Source organism: Miniopterus schreibersii, assembly GCF_964146895.1.
Source record: "Miniopterus schreibersii genome assembly, chromosome: 11".
Classification (NCBI taxonomy): Eukaryota; Metazoa; Chordata; class Mammalia; order Chiroptera; family Miniopteridae; genus Miniopterus; species Miniopterus schreibersii.
The window spans coordinates 7,355,745-7,375,530 of NC_138111.1; the positions used below are offsets into that span (position 1 = coordinate 7,355,745).

The 19,786-nt window shown below is 42.7% G+C and overlaps 1 protein-coding gene across 3 annotated transcripts in view; it reads left to right on the top strand.

Moving 5' to 3' along the window:
• Nucleotides 1-1,540: 1,540 nt before the first annotated feature.
• The window catches only part of SCAI (suppressor of cancer cell invasion), a 73,833-nt gene continuing 55,587 nt past the window's right edge, over nt 1,541-19,786 (top strand). Inside the window, exons 1-2 of one of the 3 annotated variants that reach the window (XM_081152501.1) lie at nt 1,541-1,700; nt 2,336-2,380. In XM_081152501.1, the coding sequence (XP_081008627.1) occupies nt 1,648-1,700; nt 2,336-2,380 (98 nt within the window). In that variant the 5' untranslated portion in view covers nt 1,541-1,647. Of the gene's footprint in view, nt 1,701-2,075; nt 2,104-2,335; nt 2,381-19,786 lie in introns of those variants that run through there. The other 2 variants (XM_081152504.1, XM_081152502.1) reach the window with 2 other exon arrangements.

Consider the following 19,786-nt stretch of genomic DNA (forward strand, 5'->3'; position numbering starts at 1 on the left):
TAATATTACAGTGGATACTGTTGGTTGGAATTGTGGTTGTGGTTCTGTGATTTTGGGGTTACATAAAATACTAATTTGGGGGACCAACAGATGTTTGACATTTTTTCCTTGTCATAGCTCATAGCCATTTAAAAAATCTCTACAATTTACTATCATTTCATGGAAGGAAGGTCATTTTTAACATCACAGATGTAAAAAGAGCCATATCTGCATAAGTGCAGCCATAAATTTGGTTTTGTGAAAACTGTAGTATCCTTGTTTTTGCCATTTGTGAAGATAAGTGAGAGATTTGTCTTCGACCTGTTGGTGTGTACCATTCTAGGCTGTCTCGCATAAAAATGTCTTCTAATAAAATGGAAGTTGTTTAGGAAAAAGTGTACACAAGGAATCTAGAGAGGCTGAAGGGGATACTACCTTCAAGGAAGAATTTTATACATTAATGAGCTATGTCTTATATTCAACGATGGCCTTGTAAAGGTAACATTGGGCTTATGTGCTAGTAGCCTGTCAACAACAAAAATTTCAACAAGTGAAATTTATTTTAACTGGTGAACTCAAAATCATCCGTGATATGATAGGATGGTTAGCATACACTCAGGGACCTATTTAGGCCTTTGAAAATGGAACACATTGTTTTTAGTCATGGCATCAGTTGTTTGCAGTGTTGCTCCTCCGTGGCAATTAAAAAACACACACAAACTCTTGCTCTACTGGAAGTCTGCACCCGAGCTTGTGATCCTGTAGAGGGCTGAGTTCATCTAAACCACGCTTTGTATGGTAGGTTGAGTTTTCTGGCTGGGTCCTCTATGAAGGGTATCTGGGAGCTGTGAGGACATTTCATTCACCATGATCTAGAGCAGTGATTTTCAACCTTTTTCATCTCGTACACAAACTAATTACTAAAATTCTGTGGCACACCAGAAAGTATATCTTTTGCCGATCTGATAAAAAAAAAAAAAGTATAATTTTTATTCATTCACACTGGAGGGCTATTGTGTTAGCTGTTGGCATTTTTTTATTTGACAGTCTAAGGGAAATGATTGACTAGTGAGGTACTGGCATGTTTTAAAAATTCTTGGGACGCGCGGGTTAAAAATCGCAGATGTAGAGACCGGGGCCGCATACGAGGTGGTTCAAAATGAAGCTCGTTTTGAAGCGTTGCCTCACTGCTGCAGCTGCCGGAGGAATTTGGGAAACCGCAGCGCCTGGCGTTGGGTCCCCGCGTGGTGCAGTGTTGGGGGCGCCAGCAGGTGTGTGGGATGCAGGACACCGTGAGCAGAACCTGCCGGCAGGTGTCTGGCTCCGAAGGTGTCGTTTCTACTTTCGGACGCACGGTGGCGCCCAGGTCTCCCCAGCCGCGCTAGCCGTCTCTAAGGCTCCTCCACCGCCACCTGCAGTCTCAACCAAACCCTAGGTGGCGGGATGTGACGGTCCGAGCGGCCAATCGACCACCAGGCTTTCGGGCACGCTACGGCCCTAGCCAATGGGGGCCGAGAAGAGGCGCGGAGGGGGCGGGCCCCGCGGCAAGCCTGGCAGAGGCGCGAGGCCCTCCTCCCGCCTCTCCGCCTACTCCATCCTCCGCCGCCTCAGCTTCCCCAGCGAGCCCTGCGGCCGCCGCAGCAGCTCCCGCGGCGGAGCAGGAGCCGGATGGTCAGAGGAGCCCGGCAGCCTCAGCAGCCGCGGAGTCGCCTGGCCTCCAGGTGGGGCGGCGCTGGGTGGAACCCGGGGCAGGGGCTGAGGCGCGGGAGCGGGCCCTGGGGCAGCGGCTGGGGGCCGCGAAGCGTTCGGGGCGCGGGGACCGGAGGGGCGGGGGGTTTCGGAGGCTGCTGGGGGCGGGGGCGCTGGCTGGGCGGCGATTGCCTCTTCGAGGCCGGAGGGGCACGGGCGGGAGGGGGCACCGGGCGGGGAGGGGCGGCGGGGGGCGCGGGGCCCGGAGGGGCGGGGCCCGGAGGGGTAGCGCGCGCTCGCGGGCGGGTGGGCGAGGGCGAGGGGAGGCCCGCGGGGCGGGCGGGGGCGGCGAGGCGGACAATGAGGAGGCAGGCGGCGGAGGGTGGTTTTGGGGAGCTGGGCTGGGACTGATAAGCGCCGAGGATGGAGTGAGAGGTCAGGAGGCACAGCGGGTTGGGACCGAGCGGGCGTGGGGGACGGCGAGCCCCGGCGGCGCTGGGCTCGGGAGGTGGGGGCAGCGGAGCGCAGGCGTCTGGAAGGTCAGGCTCGGGTTCGGCGCGCCCGCGGTCCTGGCGGATGGTGCACCGAGCCCTGGACTGGTGCAGTGGGGCCCGGGGACGTGTTCTTGCATGTTACTTTTAGTTACCATCTTATGTTTGGTCCACAGACTGACTGGCACGGTGGAGAAAGCACCCCGAAAACGGAAAAGCAGGTAAGGTAAAATGCCTTCGTAGTTTGTTTCGTGTTTTTCCATCGGCTTGGCCGCACCTGTGCCATCCTGTCAGCAGGTGAAGTCGTTTATTTAGCTCTTTTCCTAACGAACTCTGCAAGACTTGGAGGGGGTGGGGGGTAATCTAAGACTATATGGGAAAGAAACGTGCATCATTGCGAAATCCTAGTTTGTTTGTTTTTTTTACTTTGGCCACAATTTCAACTTCTCCACCAGCTCTGTTTAAAAGCTAATATTCATTGGCCGTCTACTACTTGCCAGATACTATGTGCAAGTGCTTTGTGTGTGTTATGTTTCTGTAATCCTTGAAGCACCCCAAGGAAGTATGTACCGTTTTCACTGTTTTGCAGAAGAGGGAACTGATGAAGAGAAAGGCCAGGTATTTACCCAAGATCACACATCCAGTAATTGACAGAACCAGGATTTGAATTGAGGCAGTCTGACTCCAGAGCTTAAGCTCTTAACCGTTATACCATGACGCCTCTGATAAATATCGAATTGAAAATGGGTTTTCCTATTGCTTTTTCTGTTTTCATTGTACAGAGTCTAGTGAATAGTTGAACCATAGGAAAATAGGAAAAAGAGCTTACGTAGTCGGCAAACAAGTGAGTTATTCCTTGAGTAATGAAAAGCATCTATCCATTCCACAGACATTTTTTAGTGCATCCAGCATGTCGGGTTCTATATAGCAATTCTGTGTGGTCATTAGAACGTTCCTTTTTCACAAGGGTAGGCACTGGCCTAGAGAAAGTAAGCTGTTGGTGGTGAGGATGTGGCCAGAAGGAGTACTGTCATATTAATACTTGGTAAGTTATTGATGTTGGTACACAGAAAACTTCAACAGCAGGTAGATGTGAAATGCTGGTAGTGGAAATGACAACAGCCATAGTTCCTTTGTCACCCGTTAGGCCTATCCTGTTCATTGTGGTGGCCATATGTGACTGCTGAGCACTTGAAATGTGGCTAGTATGACTCAGGAACTGAAATTTAAATATCAGTGATAATTTAAATTTTAAAATTGATACTTGACTCATTATTGGAAAATGTTTCCGTATGTTTGGAACAACTTGGGTTTGTGAATCTACAATTTTATCTGTAAATTTTATGAAATTTAAATACAGATCAAATATTTCCAATGAAAACTTAATGTTCAAAATGAGACGTGCTCTATGTATAAAGTACACACAGATTTCGGGTTAGTACAAAAAAAAGAATGTAAAATTTCTCACTAATTTTTGTATTGATTCGATGCTAAAATAATATTTTAGATATATTGGGTTAAATAAAAGTGTTACTGCCCTGGCTGGTATCGCCCAGTGGTAGAGCATTGGCTCACGCACTGAAGGGTTGCAGGTTTGATTCCCAGTCAAGGGCACATACCTGGGTTGCAGGTTCGTTCCCCAGACCCCATCGGGGTGTGTGCGGGAAGCAGCCAATCTATGCATCTCTCTCACATTGATGTTTCTCTCTCTGTTTTTCTCCCCCCCCCTTCCCTTCCACTTTCTCTAAAAATCGATAGAAAAAATACCCTATCTTTGGGTGAGAATTTAAAAAAAAGTATTATTACAATTTTTTCCAGTTTTTCTAAATAGCTACTGAAAAGTTAAAAATTACATATATGGCTTGTATTATATTTGTTTTTGACAGCCCTTGTTTAACTCTCATTACCCCACTGCCAGACTCTTGGAGTAGCCTGACTGGGTTCCCTACCTGGAGTGTAATTTATTCACCATACAGTGCAAGTTGATCTTGTAATTCTCATGCTTAAGGTTTTTCTGTTTCCCTGTTGGTTGTTGAATATAACTCAGTCTTTTAGCCTAATCATAAAAAAGAGACTGCCTTTCTTTCACTTCTGCCTACCTTTCCAGCCACAGTGTAGTACTGTGGCCATGGAAGTTCTCAATAACGGACCTATTAAATGTCTAGTCTTAGATGACTTAACCTCACAATGAGTTACTTGCTGAATGTAACTATGTTCTGTTTGCCATTGCCAGAACTTGTGTTCCCTCTGTGCTCTGGGTTTTTTCACACATTCTCTTTTTTTCTGGAATACTTCCTCCTTGTTCCTTGGCAAACTCCTTCCTTTAAGATTTAGCTCAAATGTCACATCCTCCGTGCAGACTTTCCCCACCCTCGCCTTCCTCTGCTCCACCTTTTTTGCTCCTGTGATAGCCTTTACGTACACTGAGATGTAATGGTTTGGGTTGAATTTAAATCCTAGTTCTATCAAATACAGGTTGTGAGAACATATGCAAGTTAATAAACCTCTGAGCCTTAGTTTTCTTATTTGTATAATAGAAATAATAATAGTTCAACACTTACAGAGTTGTAAAGTGCTTAGTACAGTGCCTGGCATATAGAAAATGCACGATAAAAGCACAGGTTGTTCAAGAGAAATGTGGCTTTTTTTGACTGTTAGATCTGAGAGAAATTTCTCTCACTGGTCTTCAGAGCGGGGACCCTGGTTTTGTGGGAAAGAAAATCCCAGTGATAAATATAGTAGTTAGTTTTTTAAAGATTGCTTCTTATAATGCTTCTCACTCCAGCTTCAGGTAATGCTGGTGAACAGAACATCCTCTAGAGAGCCAAAGCAGTTGGTTTAGGTATACAGTTCCCCGATGGTTGAGCTGGTTCAGAGATAAAGATGAATGAATGAGACGCAGGGACTCTTGCTTATCCCCAGTACCTAGAATAGCACCTGGCCTTTAGAAGCCTGTTGACTGAATTACTGAATGAATGAGCCCTCCTCCATGAATATTATTTTTCATAACCAAGTTTTGGTGACCATCAGGCAGCGATGAGTTTAAGCCTATATTCTCAGTAAAAAATCCTAAGGGTTGTGTATTCTGATTGCATGTCTGATCCTGATCAAGTCAGGATTTTGACCTGAATGGACAGCCAGCATACATCTCTAATGAAGTCTTGTGGGCAAGACCAAGATTTCCATCAGAAAACAGTTTCAGGATTGCTCTAAAAATAGAAAACAAAATGCCGATTAAAGCCCTAAAGATGACTTATAGAGAACAGATGTAATGGCTGTAGCCAGAAATTTTTTATAGCTGTTACTATCAGTTGCATATTGTGGCTATAAAAATTCTCAATATCTAATGTTATAACTTCCTGGTGAGCACTTCAAATGAATTAATTGCTGAATGTAGCCTTCAGTATCCCTTTGAGTGGACCTGCTGTGTAGAGATGTTGATTATTTATACTATGTATCCTGATGCATTTTGGAAAACAGTTGCCAAAAGTATGATTTTTATTTTAGAATAGTTGCTGTTAAGTCATTATTTTTGATAGGTGTAAGTTAGGGCTGAGTTATCTTTTGAGAACCTTCCTGGTACAGACCAAACCTTAATGCAGTTAGAGAAAAAACTAAGATAATTTGAGATAAGCAAGCATCTCATATTCTACTGTTGTGTTTTGTGTCTTTTCCCCACACTAAAACTTTTATTTCCTAGTCTTAGTTCTTTATTGTATCTAGTACTGAGGGGGTACTTATTAACTAATGAACTAATAAATGAATTGGTGACAAGAGAGAGTTAGTGTGGGATGGGCCTCTGGTGGTCCAAAATAATATGTTAATATTTAATACCCTTGATAAAGTACTAGACTGAAAGGAATTTTAAAATTAGAAAACTCCATCTTGGTGTGGTTTTGGAAAATTCTGAAGACTTCAATATGTCTGTTAATAAAGTTTGGGTTATGAGTTACAGAATCCTTTCAGATCCCATTTGGAACAGGGACCTAGTTGAGATCCTATTCATTTGGATAGGATTCACATTAATTAAAACTTTATTGTATGATTTGGGGTGTGTGAGAGAGAGAGATGTATTTAAAGCAAAGGATTCAGGCATTTTGATGGTATATGTAATTTGTTTGAGTTACATTTGAGTTAAAAAAACAAAACATTTAAATGCTTTCTAGGTCTGGGTACTAGAGATATAGTCATGAGTGAGATTTGGCCCCTGCTGGGGAAAAGCTCCTATATTCGCCGGGAAGACAGACCCAAAGAAATGGGACAGTGCAATGACTGTGTATTTACAAAGGGTTTACAGTGATTCTGCATACTGGTCTTGAGGGTAGTTTCTAGAGACATTTCAGCTAGGCCCTGAAGGTGTGGAGGATTATTTTTGGCAGCAGTGTGACTGTTGAGAAGACTGAGTAGAGCCTGGATGTAGACTGACTAACAGTGAGGTCTTAGGTGAGCTGAAGTCAAGACCTGAACGAGGGTAGTGTCAGGTGTGGAAAGGAAGGTGTTTTTAAAAGCTTGGGCTGTGATGTCAGTTCTTAGAGGTTAAGCAGTGGTTCTCAACTAGGGGCGATTTTGCCTTCCAGAGAGAAGGCATTTGGCAACGTCTGGAGACATTTTTACTTGTTAACAAATGAGTAGAGACCAGGGATGTTGCCAAACACCTGCAATAGGACAGCTTCCCACATCTGAGAATTTTCCAGTTCAAATTGTCGCGATGCTGAGGTTGAGCAGTCCTGGACTCGGGTGTGAATCCCAGCTCTTCCAAATACTAGCTTTGGGCTCTCAGGCAAAGTATTTAACCTCTGAGCCTGCTTGCTTTTTTGCAAAAATGCAGGTAATGATAGTATCTACCTTGTTGGACTTTCCTCCTCTAATAGTATATAAACTGTATGAGTGCAGAGATTTTTGTCTGTTTTCCTCACTGTTCTCTTCCTAGCACCTAGAACAGCACCTCACATACGAGTGTAATAGAAACTCTTTGTTGCAGAATTCAAATGACTGGCCTATTGAGAGGATTCAGTGAGATAAAGGATGTGAAGTACATGATAGTTACCTGACATGCATTAAGGACTCAGCAAATGGTAGCTGTGGCTGTCTCATTAGTTTAATTATTTTTATTTGGCCTTTTCTTCCAGTCTTTGTAAAAATCACCTTTATTGAGGTATTATGCGCATATAATAAAATTCACCAGTTCTGAGTATACGGTGTGATGACCTTTGTCAGATGTATACGGTTTTGTAACTACCCACTGCCATTATGATACAGGACGTCGCTGTCGCTGCCTCCCCCCCACCCCCCCATATGCTCATGTTCCCTTTCAGTCATGGTTCTGGCAACCACTGATCTTTTTTTCCTGTCAGTAAAAGTTTTGTCTGTTCTGAAATTTTATGTAAGTGAATCATTCATTATACAATCTTTTGTGCCTGGCTTGTTCCACTTATTTACACACTTATTGGTTGATTCGGTGTGTGCCCTGACCTGGGATCGAACCCACAGCCTTGGCGTATCTTGATGATGCTCTAACCAGCTGAGCTACCTGGCCCTGCAAACCAGTTCTTTACCAGGTGTATGTTTTGCAGATAGTATTGTCGCCCAGCCTATGACTTGGCTTTCCCTTTCCCTTCACAGTATCTTGGGGAGCTTTTAGCTTGAATAATAGGTTGGATGGGAACGCTTTTCATTGAGATAGCAGATACAAGAGGAGCAAGTTTGGAGGGTTAAGGTTATGAGTTTATTTTGGCTGTGTAGAGTGTGAAGTGCTTCAGTGAACCATCTCTAACCACGTAGGTGAAAATATGGGCCTGGAGCTGAGAAGAGAGATTAGGGCTTGAGATACAGATTTAGAAGTTATCAGCAAACACTTAGTTGCCCAATTCATGAAAATGAATGAAATAATCTGAAGAGACCACTTGGAGTGAAATGCGAAGAAAGCAATGAGTGGTACAGTAACACAGTGTGGAGGCGCACCACACTCCTGGAGGCGCACCACACTGCTGGAGGCGCACCACACTGCTGGAGGCATACCACACTGCTTCCTGTCTCCTGGATGTGCTTTCTTTCTTTGCAGTGTTATCTGTACATTGCAGTCTCTCTATAGGTGGTCATCAAACAAGCAATGTTTATCTCCGGGAGACAGATCTCTGTACTCTGGGGAGAAACTGAGATTCTGGAGATAGTTACTCGGAAAACCAGGGGAAGGTTTTCCAATTTACACCGAAACACAGGAGTACCCACTATTTACAGTTTTTTTGTGATAGTGTTTGCTTCAGCAACATCCCTGCAGAAATGCCGTGGGTTTGGCAAAGCATGTGTCAGTGAAAACCTGGGGCATAATGCCAACATTCAGTTATGTGGAAGCAGATCCTACAGGGGCCCAGATAGCGTGGTCGCAGTGTTTAGCATTTTCACAGTAATACTTTACTCAGGAATAAAACCTGGACTAGCTCAAGCAGTGATTTTCCAGTGTGTTCAAAAGGAGCCCAAAGGTTCCTTGGGACTAACTCTGGGGCTCCCTGGAGGGTGGGATGCTAGGAGCAGCCAGAATATTAAGCAGACTATCTGCTGAGGCCCCACTTCTACTTCCTGTCTGTCTGTATATTTTTAACATGGAAAATTTCAAATATCGACAAACTTAGAACACTACAGTGAACCTGAATTGTTTATCACCCAGCTTTGCCCAGTGGAGGCCTCTAAATCGGCTCCTGGGTCCCTCTGATACAACTCCAGTAGACTTCAATAGCATCCTTGCCTCCTGGTTCTGGGTGTGTCTGTGAGGGTATTTTTTTAAAATATGTCTTTATTGATTTCAGAGACAGGAAGGGAGAAGGAGAAAGAGAGAGAGAGAGAGAGAGAAACATCGGTGATGAGAGTGGATTATTGATTGGCTGCCTCCTGCACACTATCTGCTGGGGACCGAGCCCGCAACCCCAGCATGTGCCCTGGCCGGGAATTGAACTGTTATCTCCTGTATCCTAGGTCAGTGCTCAACTGCTGAGCCATGCTGGCGGGGCTTTGAGGATATTTTGGATGAGATTAACATTTCTGTCAGTAGACAGAGTAAAGTAGATTGCCCTCCCCAGTGTGGGTGGATCTCGTCCCAACAGTTGAAGACCTGAGAACAAAAAGACTAAGTAAGAGGGAACCCCTCCTGCCTGACTGCTTGAGTTGGGACATCAGTTTTTAAAACCTTTGGGTTCGAACTGAAACTTTGCTCTTCTTGGGTCTCAAGCCCACCAGCTCTCAGACTGGAGCTCACACAGTCATCTCTCCTGTTCTTCAGGCCTTCAGACTCGGGCTGGAACCACACCATCGGCTCTGGTGGGTCTCCAGTTTGTAGTTATTGGCACTTCTCAGCCTCCATAATTGTGTGAATCAATTCCTTGTGATCTGTCTACACACACACATACACACACCCCTGTTGCTTCTGTTTCTCAGTAGAACCCTGGCTAATACCTAAGCCGAGTCTTTTTTATGGCCTCACTTTGTTTCACCGCTGGTTTTCCCAAGTGCTCTGGAACCTGTCATAGCTTCTGCATTACTCCTGTGGCTTCTCATGGGTGCAGACTCCCATGAAGAGCCCATCTTCACCGCAAGCCGTGCGAGAGGAGAGATGTTTGTGTCTTCACAAACGTGGCAGCTGTTTTGGACACATTTCACTCTGAGGCTAGACGCCACTCTTTACATTCTGTTTTGCAGCTGGATTTGTTTCTTCCAAGCTCTGTCCACATACTCCATGGGCTGTGAATGGGTATGTGCCTGTTTGGTGGTGTCTTGGGAATTCTTCTCTGGATGGGGCCCATGTGGAAGGTCCTCACACATGGTTCCCCAAAGCCCACAAAGCAGCAGGCAGAACTTTTAAATGATTGTGATAATTTCCAGCCTATGGAGTGATCACACACAGATTTTTAGAGAGCAGCTGCCAAACACAAAGATTTTAGATTTAGAAAAGCTGCCATTACGCTGTCTTTCTAACAGTAGATAAGCCAGGCCGTTTGTCTATCAAGGTAACTCCTGGCTGGTGATAATAAAATTGTCATCAAGTAAGAGGATTCTTACTTTCTTATAAAATAGGAATATGCATCTGTATTGTCTCAAAGCAATTTTAAATCATTTAGATGTAGGTTAGAAAGGAGTGGGATGCTTTTACTAATTTATAAGAGAATTATAGAATCTGTGTTGGAAGAGATTAGTTATCCAGTCCAACCACAGGCACAGCAGAAGTCCTGTAACTTACCTGAAAAGGGAGTCCTTAAAAATTCCGGTATCAAAGGTGAAGGGATTAAGGGAAAACTCCCCACAAAAAATTCACCTCATACACACAAGCAACAGTATGGTGATTACCAGAGGGGAAGGGGGGTAGTATAGGGGTGTAAATGGTGATGGAAGGAGATGACTTGGGGTGGCCAACACACAATACAGTATACAGATGATGTATTATAGAATTGTACACCTAAAACTTATCATTTTATTACCTGATGTCACCCCTATTAATTCAATAAAAAAAAATTTCCCCTTGGTCTTTTCAAATATGGTTTATTCATGTTTACTAGTAATCGACGTGTATTCAGTGTTTCCTAAGAATTTTCTCTAAATCGAATATCTCATCTGTAAATGCCCTTGTGACAAAATACCAATAGCATTTTGTAGAGGTGTTAGTGAGTTTGTGGTACTTTGGTCATTATTGATTTTTCTCAATAACCAGGTAATAAAATCACAATAATTGTCATGTGGATGACAACAGCATTTTTGCTCTTGAAAAGAGATCTTTATACTTGATAACGTTGGCGACCACTGGGTTAGCTACCTCCGGAGCCATTTCCAGCTCTGATATGTGGAAAAAGGACTGGGCTTAAGGATGGAGTCTTTGTCCAAGAGTGTGTTTAAAGAGCATGTGGTGTGGCCTGCTGATGAAATCCCCAGAGCTTTTGCTGGTTTCTAGTCGCTCTTTTTCTTTCTTTTTATCCCTACATGCCCCATCTTTCTTCCAACACTCGTTATATAATCTGTTCTCTGTGCCCATAAACCCTTCCCCGAAACAGGGTGCAGGTGCCCCAGGTTTTCCCCTACCTTGTTAACTCTGAAGGTGTTTGATGGTTTTTCATTTTTAAGGGTTTTTACTGCCAGTAACAATAGGGAATTGAATGAATAGAAACTTGTGCACTCTAGAATTTAGAGCTTTACCAAAAATAAGAGGTTTTCCTAACCTTCACTGAGAAATGCTCTTCTCATTTACCTTTCAGTGAGTTTTCTGGTAATTGCTAGAATAAGGGCAGTAGACTGATATCAAAAGTTTCTTCCAACTCAAAAATGTTTACTTTTTAGTGAGAGATTACTCACTTTCTGTATGTTATCACTCTTCTGCTCTGGAAGGTACCTGTCTTTCCTTTTTCTCTGTCATTTGGCCCTGAAGATAATCATTTGGAGGCCATTGACTTTATTTCATCACCAGGCAGAAGGAACTCCAGGCTGTTGTTTCCCAATTTCTTCACCCATTGCTCTTTGCAGGAAATGGCTACTTATTAAAAGCCAATAAACACTATTGACAGAAAGTTAACATCGGTGTATTCTGACACAGAACCATCCCATTGGTGTGATAGATGGTATTTCCCAGAGATGTGTGCACTATCTTTCATTCTACACGCCACCCTTACAGTGTGACCTTGACAGTCCTCCCATCAGTGGTGAGGTCTGTGTCCCCATCTCTTAACCACAGGCCTTTGTAACTGTTGCCACCAATAGAGCATGGTTTAAGTGACACTATGTGACTTCTGGGGCTAGGTCTTGGAAATGCCATGTCCTCCCACCTTCCTCTCTTGGCACACCCTAGCTACCAGGCAGTGCTGTGAGGCACTCAAGGGAGAGGCCTGCGTGAAGGAGAAACGGAAGCTCCCGGCCCTCCGCCCCAGCTGAGCTCCCAGCTGACATCCATCCAGCATCAGCGTGCCAACCCTGCGAGTGAGCACCCTAAAAGTGGCTCTTAATCCTCTGGATCCCCATGATGCTCCCCCAGTGGGTGCCCCACGTCGAGCAGAGAACTGCCCCTGCCAAGCCCCACCCAGATCGCAGGTTCATGAGCTCAATAAGAGATTGTTATTTTAAGCTGCTAAGATAGACAACAGAAGATAACCAAATTGGTATTGCGTTTTGCCAGAGTTTGGAGTAGAGACCGTGTTATGTATTAAACTGCCTCCACTCTAAAAACAAGATGCATTTCTGCCCTCAGGAGCACTGTCAGTCTCATAACAGAAGAAAAAACAGATTCTGTGTCCCCTTCCTGTACAAATTTTAATGTCATTGACTCTCATTTTACATAGGTATTAAATTATGGGTTGGTTTTTTGTGTTTTTTTTTTAAGAGTAGTACAAAACAGCAAATTTGGACAGTAATGCCCTTCCCAGATAGCTCCATTTTCACGTCGTTTTAATTTAGAAGGTCGTGTGCATGTTAATAATGAGAAGTGACTTCGGAACGATTCAGGCCAGCGGCAATTTGGCAAGGAGCATCCTCTTTGTAACTCAGTGTCTTCATCTCCAAAATGGTTTCTACTTCGTAGGGTTGTAGTGGTATTTCAATCATACACTCATGTTGAGTTTTACATAGCACCTGCCACAGAAGGTTGGCTGTCGATGACTGCTAATCACTACTCTGTTATTGGCATTATTGTTTTTAGACCAGGGAGGGGGAAGGATAACCAGGAGAAAGGTTTCGATCTGAAATGATGGGGCAGGCTCACCTAAGGAGTTCGAGATGGAGGCATTTGGGGAAGTCTGAGGGGACTAAGGAATCATTAAACGTGTTTTAGATTTTTCAAGGCTTAAAGGTTCACTTAAGAGGCAAAGACCAAATGACCTCTTTGGGGAAGAAGGATCGTGTTGCTCGGTTCAGTTTACTAGTGTATTTTTTAGGATTATTGCACCTATGGCTTTTGTTCATACACTGCCCTTTTTCAGGCGTTGACATTGAGACTGTCCTGGTTGAGAAAGTGTGCTGGGAAACGTTCCTTGTTTTTTTTCTAGAAAAGCTTGCCTAATTTTGGTGCCTTTTCTTCCATAAATGGTTAGACAGCTTCTCCGGTGAAGCCTTGTGGTGACTTCATTTGGGAAACTGTTTAATTACAGATCTATTTCTTTAATAGTTATAGGACCATTCAGATTTTTCACTTGTTTTTGTTTCAGTTTGGGTCACCTGTTTTTCTAAGATGACAAATAATCTGTTAAAAGCCATACATCTAATCATGAATAAACCATGTGCTTTTTCACATGGTGTCAAACCACCATAATATTGAGTTAAATTAAAGCATTCGTGGGGTTTGTATTGAGACTTTAGAAGGAGAGAGCTTGATTTAAGTAGTTGGTTCAGTGCTTCATTTGGGCTCTGTCAGTCTCTAAGATGTACATTTTACCTCTTTGGCAGTGGGTTAGTGTGTGTTTGTATTGAAAGGTGGGACTAGTGATTTGAAAGTATAATTCTTAAGCTTCGGAAGTACCATTTATATTGTTGTATTTATTTCTCTAGATTTCATGCAATTTTATTTTTATTTCTTAAAACCTTATAAAGTGGATGTCTGTCTATAATCCTGGGGCAGTTGAAAGAAAACTAACTGTAGTTCAGAATATGATTTACCAAAACCACTTTTTATTTCTATTCAGGAGAGATTGTAATTAGAATTGAATTCTGTTACTGGAAAGTTTAGTGAATGTATAACATTTCAGAACCATCAAATGTGTCCATCTTGACAGAGTAGACTTAATTTCAGATTTGCATGTTAGGGAAGAGTGTGAATTTGAGTGGAAAGGGTTCAGTTGAAGGTCTGTTTCTATAAAGTATGTTCTCTGTTGCCAAAAGAAATACTACCTAGCAGCAGTTTTTATGTGCCAGGAGAGGCCAGAGAAGTCTTATAGTAGAAATTGTACAGGAGAGCTGTCAGACTAGATCCCTGAGGACCTCAGGCAGGAAACGAAGCTTATGATGCTAAAAAATTCTACCGGACGGCGAGGCCATTGGAAATGAATCTTCCAGTGCTTGTATTTTTTAATCACACTTTTAGGTCAGATAGACAGAGTTACTTATACTTACGTAATTTAAACTTTAAAACATTTAGATCAACATTTGAGGACTTTTCTAAGATCATATTGAATAAATATGAATGTATTTATACCGTTTTCCTTCAAAGTGCTTATATTCTGAGATTAAGGCTTGGAAATGTATTGGGAGATGAACTTCAGGTTCTTGGGGATGACACAGAGTAAATTATTTCCTTTTCTGTGGCAAAAATGGAAATACAGAAAACATAAATAAGCATTTGTGTCCAAGTATTTGTCTGTTCTCTTTATGTTTACAATAGAGCATTTCCTGATTCTACTGTACACATTCAGAGATACCATACAGAGTGGTAGGAATTTTGAGCCTGAAGCCCTTCTGAAGGCTACTTGGATTCCTTTATGTGTAGGGAAACGAGGCAGGTTTGGTTGAAGTACAAGTAATTTCTCCAGTGTCATAAAGGGATTTGGAACATTTTTAACACTCGGGGGAATAGAACCTGCCCCTTAATTACTGTATTAGTGAGTTATTTGAAATCTTAAACGTGGCTTTGGTTTTCTCACCACCAGGTGGCTTCTAAACAATTGGTGTGTCAGTGTTTAGTTCACTGCCAGCAGAAGTCAAAGCTGCTAAGCCCCTTTGAGGGCCACTATTGTTCAGGCAACAAAACAGTGCTGACACTTGAAATAAAATAAGAATAGCTTTTAGCTCAGAATTGAGAGGTTATGACGAAATTATTTAATTTAAGCCTAATGGGCTGCTGCTTCTGCATTGGTGTCTCCTCTCTGCCCTTATGAGTGTCCCTTGAAGTTCACAGTTATGGTTTAGACTAAGGTTATAAAACTCAAGGAATAGAGGTGGTCCTATTATGTCAGTTATAGACAGGCCTTGTTACTCTGTTGTATGCCGGAATCTTAAAATCATTCTGGTTCAGTTAACGTATGGGGAACACTCAGTACATCTTAGCTGCTGTTATTGTTGTAATGCGTGAAGCTCTAGAACACCCTGGTTAGGTAAGCATTCAGTACATGCTACCTGTTCCTGCTGTTCTTAGGCCCTGTCAGTCAGTGTGTAATAGGCATTAGTTTCTTGCCATAAATTTGACAGTTTAAACCAGCATCTCCCAAAGTGTCAAGCAGTGATTCAGTCTCTACAGTTCACTCTCTCAGCCATAAACATTTCCTTCCCTTCTTTATGCTGGTAACTCCTTTATTCTTCTCCCAAGAAAAGACAACGTAAAAGTTCCATCTAATGACAGCGCCAGGCTTAACATTCCAGGATGTCTTTATTGATTTCAGAGAGAGGAAGGGAGAGTCCGGGAGAGAGAGACATCAGTGATCGAGCCTGCAACCTGGGCATGGTCCCCGACCGGGAATCGAACATCGATCTCCTGGATCGTAAGTCGGTGCTCAGCTGCTGAGCCACACCGGCCAGGCTCCATCACCTCTTGATGTGGTTCCTTGAGCGCCTGCCCCTCCCAGCCTTCAGTGGTGGGACAGAGTGAGGGCAACTGCATAGACACCCCCATACTTCTCTTTCTGCTCCCAGCACCCTCTCCCCTTTCTCTTCACCCCCCTCCCCTTTCCTTTATTCTTTCCCTTACTTGCTCCAAAATGAGAAGGAATGGACGTGAAATATATGTTCTTCATCTCTGTGTTGAATATTATATTTTTTAGTTTATTTTTATGTGTGATTCTGTACTGGCCCCAAATCTAACGTTTCACTCCTCTCTTAACAAACAGGGATTTAAGTTCTGTGTCTGTCACTTGCTGGGTTTTGACATGAAGCAGTTACTTAATAATTTTGAGACTTAGGTTCCTTATTTTTAAAATGCACTTGATAATATCTTTCTCCCAGTGTTGTTGTAACTTTAGCTTCACTTTTGGTGTAAAATGATGCACTTTCCATATGCATCATTTGTACATTTCTCTTTTACTATGAAAAAAGCGGAAAAGGTTAAGGCTGTAGAGATAAGGAGACTGATTGAGAACAGAACACCTGAGGGGAGACTTAATAAAATTTTGGTGACAGAAACTCAGTGGAGGAAAAAGTAACTGACGCAGCAGAACAGAGAGATGTTAGTACTTTTTAGGTGTCAACCTTTAGGACCCCAAGGGGCAGTGCCTACAAGAAGCAAGAGTGACTCAACCCACACATTTCCTAGTGGCACCGGGTAGTTCAGAGGTGGGAGTGAGGCATCGGTTCAAAACCTATATACTGAAAAGTGGGATCCCCAAGTACCCTGTCCCACACTCTGCAGCCAGATAACCCCTCCACCCCGTAATTATTCAGGAGAAATTGAATGTGGCTGGGGTGTGGGTCTCTACAAATTGGAGACATTTGGGGATGAAGTGAGTCATAGAACAGAAAATGGGGATTGTCTGTGTACCAAACTGTGCACTTCCAACTTCCCACCTCATCTGTAAATTAAACTCTGGCTCCTAAGCACCGGTCACCAGACTTCTTCAGCTCATTCAGGAGAGAAACTAAAGAAGCGTCAAGGAAAAGCCTTTCTCATACTGACCTGTGAGGGTCTCCAGTGAAAGAGCTGTGTCCTGTAGGGAAGCTCTTTGGTTGAAAGCCCTGTCTCTATATGCCAGGGCCGCCAGTCACATCCTTCAGTGTCTCATTCTCAAGTAGAAGCAGACCACTGAGGATCATGAGACAGAGGGAAAAAATATCAAACCAAAATAAAACAAATTCTCTGATTCATAATATCTTAGAATTAAGGATTTATAAAATAACTGGATTCTGTGAGAATTTGGGATAAGAAAGAGCTATTGGATGTATCTAACTGTGATAGCTCAAATGAAAAACTTTTTTTTAATGGTTGGAAGGTGAAGTTGAAAAAAAATCTCCCAGAAAATTGAACAGATGCTTGCAAAAAAATGAAACTAGACCACCTTCTACAGCATACACACGAATAAACTCAAAATTGATTAAAGACTTAAATGTTAGACTTGAAACCACAAAAATCCTAGAAGAAAACATAGGCAGTAAAATCTCAGACATTTCTAGTAGCAATATTTTTTCTGATATGTCTCCTCAGGCAAGGGAAACAAAAGAAAAAATGAACAAATGGGACTACATCAAGCTAAGAAGTTTTTGCACATCAAAGGAAACCATCAACAAAATGTAGAGACAGCCCACCGAATGGGAGAACATATTCGCCAACGGTACATCTGATGAGGGGTTAATATCCAAAGTTTATGAAGAACTTATAAAACTCCAAAGAAAACAATTCAATTAAAAATGGACAGAGGACCTGAATAAACACTTCTCCAAAGAGGACGTGCAGATGGCCAATTGACATACGAAAAAATGCCCAGTACTACTAATCATCAGAGAGATGCAGATTAAAACCACGATGGGATATCACCTCACACCAGTCAGAGAGGGTGTCATCAATAAATCCACAAATGACAAGTGTTGGCCAGGATGTGGAGGAAAGGGGACCCTTGTGCACTGCTGTAGTTTTTAAGTATCCATTTCTACTTGTAATAATCCTGTTAGAAAACATATTGCCAACTGTATGTGAAGGTGTAGCTATATGGAGCATAAAATTAGATAAGCTTCCTTCCTTTGGCTCGCCATCTAAATTCGGTAGGCAAGAATCTCCTTTCCTAGATGGCATTAAAAATAGAAGATACCCATCTGCCTGGCACGGTTTCGATACAATTCTGCCTGCAGGCTTGGCGATGAGCTCCATAAAGCCAGCTTTCTTTTAACCCTGGGATTCTTAGAAAAATAATGTTTTCTTTGATTCACAGGCCAAGAGTGTACAGTTTACAATGTTGACCTTAAGTGAGCCTGTACATTTGTGAGAAAAACCCTGAGAGAATTGAATTTTGAGGAGAAATGTAAAAGATAACATGAAACAATGTCACTTGATTAAGAAAATTGGCCTTAAAGTAAAATTCATTACCAATCCTGTATTTTTAATTAGCTATGTGAGAAAGTTTACTTGACTTGTCTGAGATATAACCTCGTGTATATAGCCGGAATAGTAGGGTTTGTGTCATACGGTTGTGGAGCAGTAAATTAAATGAGGCGGTATTTATTAAACCCTTTTCTTCACTGCCTGGCATGTAGAAGGCTTTTTTTTTTTTTTTTTTGGTGGTGGTTACTATTATTATTTATGTTAATACTACTTCATTTTTTTTCAAAATTCTGCTACATTGCTGTTCAAGTATCTTAATCTGGAGCTCAGGATCAGAGATACAGAGAGTTCCTAGGGGTGTTTGGAGCCATGGAAATCATTTAGAAAAGTACTGAAAATCATCCCCAAAAGGTGACCTGTATTTAGTGGATGTAGAAGAAACAGAGAAATGACCAGAGAAAGCCATCAGAGGAGGGCTAGGAGACCAGTGTCATGGAGCTCAAGAGCTGGGTTCTTTACCAGGTCAAATATTTTCTCCAGAAGTCCATTCAATACACACACAATTTTCATTTCACGGATTGCCTTACACAAGGAGAGAAAAGTGAATGCCACGCGTATACGTTGGATCCTTATGAAGACTTAGTTGTATAGAGAAGGAGAGAGAGAAGAAGGGTTTGTGTTTGTTTTGTTTTGATTTGATTTAGGGAAGAAAAAACGAGCATGTTTGGAAGCTGAGGGAGAAATTAAATATCCTGGCCAGAAGATAATTGATGGGCAGGCCATGATGCGCAGGTGGAGGCTGAGAGGAGCAGCTGTTCTTTGGTAGAAGAGGAGGGGAGGAGGAAGACAGTTTGAAGCAGGAGAGAAAATGAGGAAATCCATGTCTAATGGCCTCTATTTAAGTGCAGAAATGGCGAGAGAACTTCTTGAGATAATAGCAGACCAGTGGTCCTCATCTGAGGGTGGTTTTGCCTCCCAGGAGACATTTGGCAGTGTATGGAGATGTAGTTTGTCGTAAGTTGGGGAATGTGCTAGTGGCATCTCGTGTGTGGAGGGCAGGGATGCTGCTGAGCATTGCACAGTGTACAGGACAGCCTCCACAGCAAAGACTGATCTGGGCCCAAATGCCAAGAACACAGGCTGAGAACCTTGCCCTAGGTGAGAACATTCCTGCCACATGATCTTCAACAAAAGCCAATTTGAATAACGGCTCAGTATATCCCCTCTTAGAAAGTCACAGTACGTATTAGTTTAATAAAGTCTGAAAAAGCCTCAGGATAAAATCTTAACTGTTTAACCAGTTGAACTCTCAGCTTTCATAGCAACTGTTAACGCTCTGAGAAATACGTTTTGGAAAAGACTGTACTTTGATTTCTTGGCCGGCTGGTGTTGTGTGTTCATCCTTATATGCATAGCTCTTAGCTCTGAATCTGGAAGTTAGCAATCAGTCGATAAATGATGGCTGCTATTATTCCTGTTGTTTCCCTTCCAAATGTGAAGTCTTGGGCCACTTGTGACGTACTTGTTACATGTTGTAGTTTCAAGGTAAACGTAGTCAGTGTGAGCAATCAACACAGGACCAGAGCGACTTCTCATAGATCTGTAAAATACACTGACATTTGTGCTTTAGAATTTTATATTAGAATATGGCAGTTCCCCCGAAGACTCAAACATAGAAGAACTATGTGCTCCAACACTTCCACGTCAGGTATAC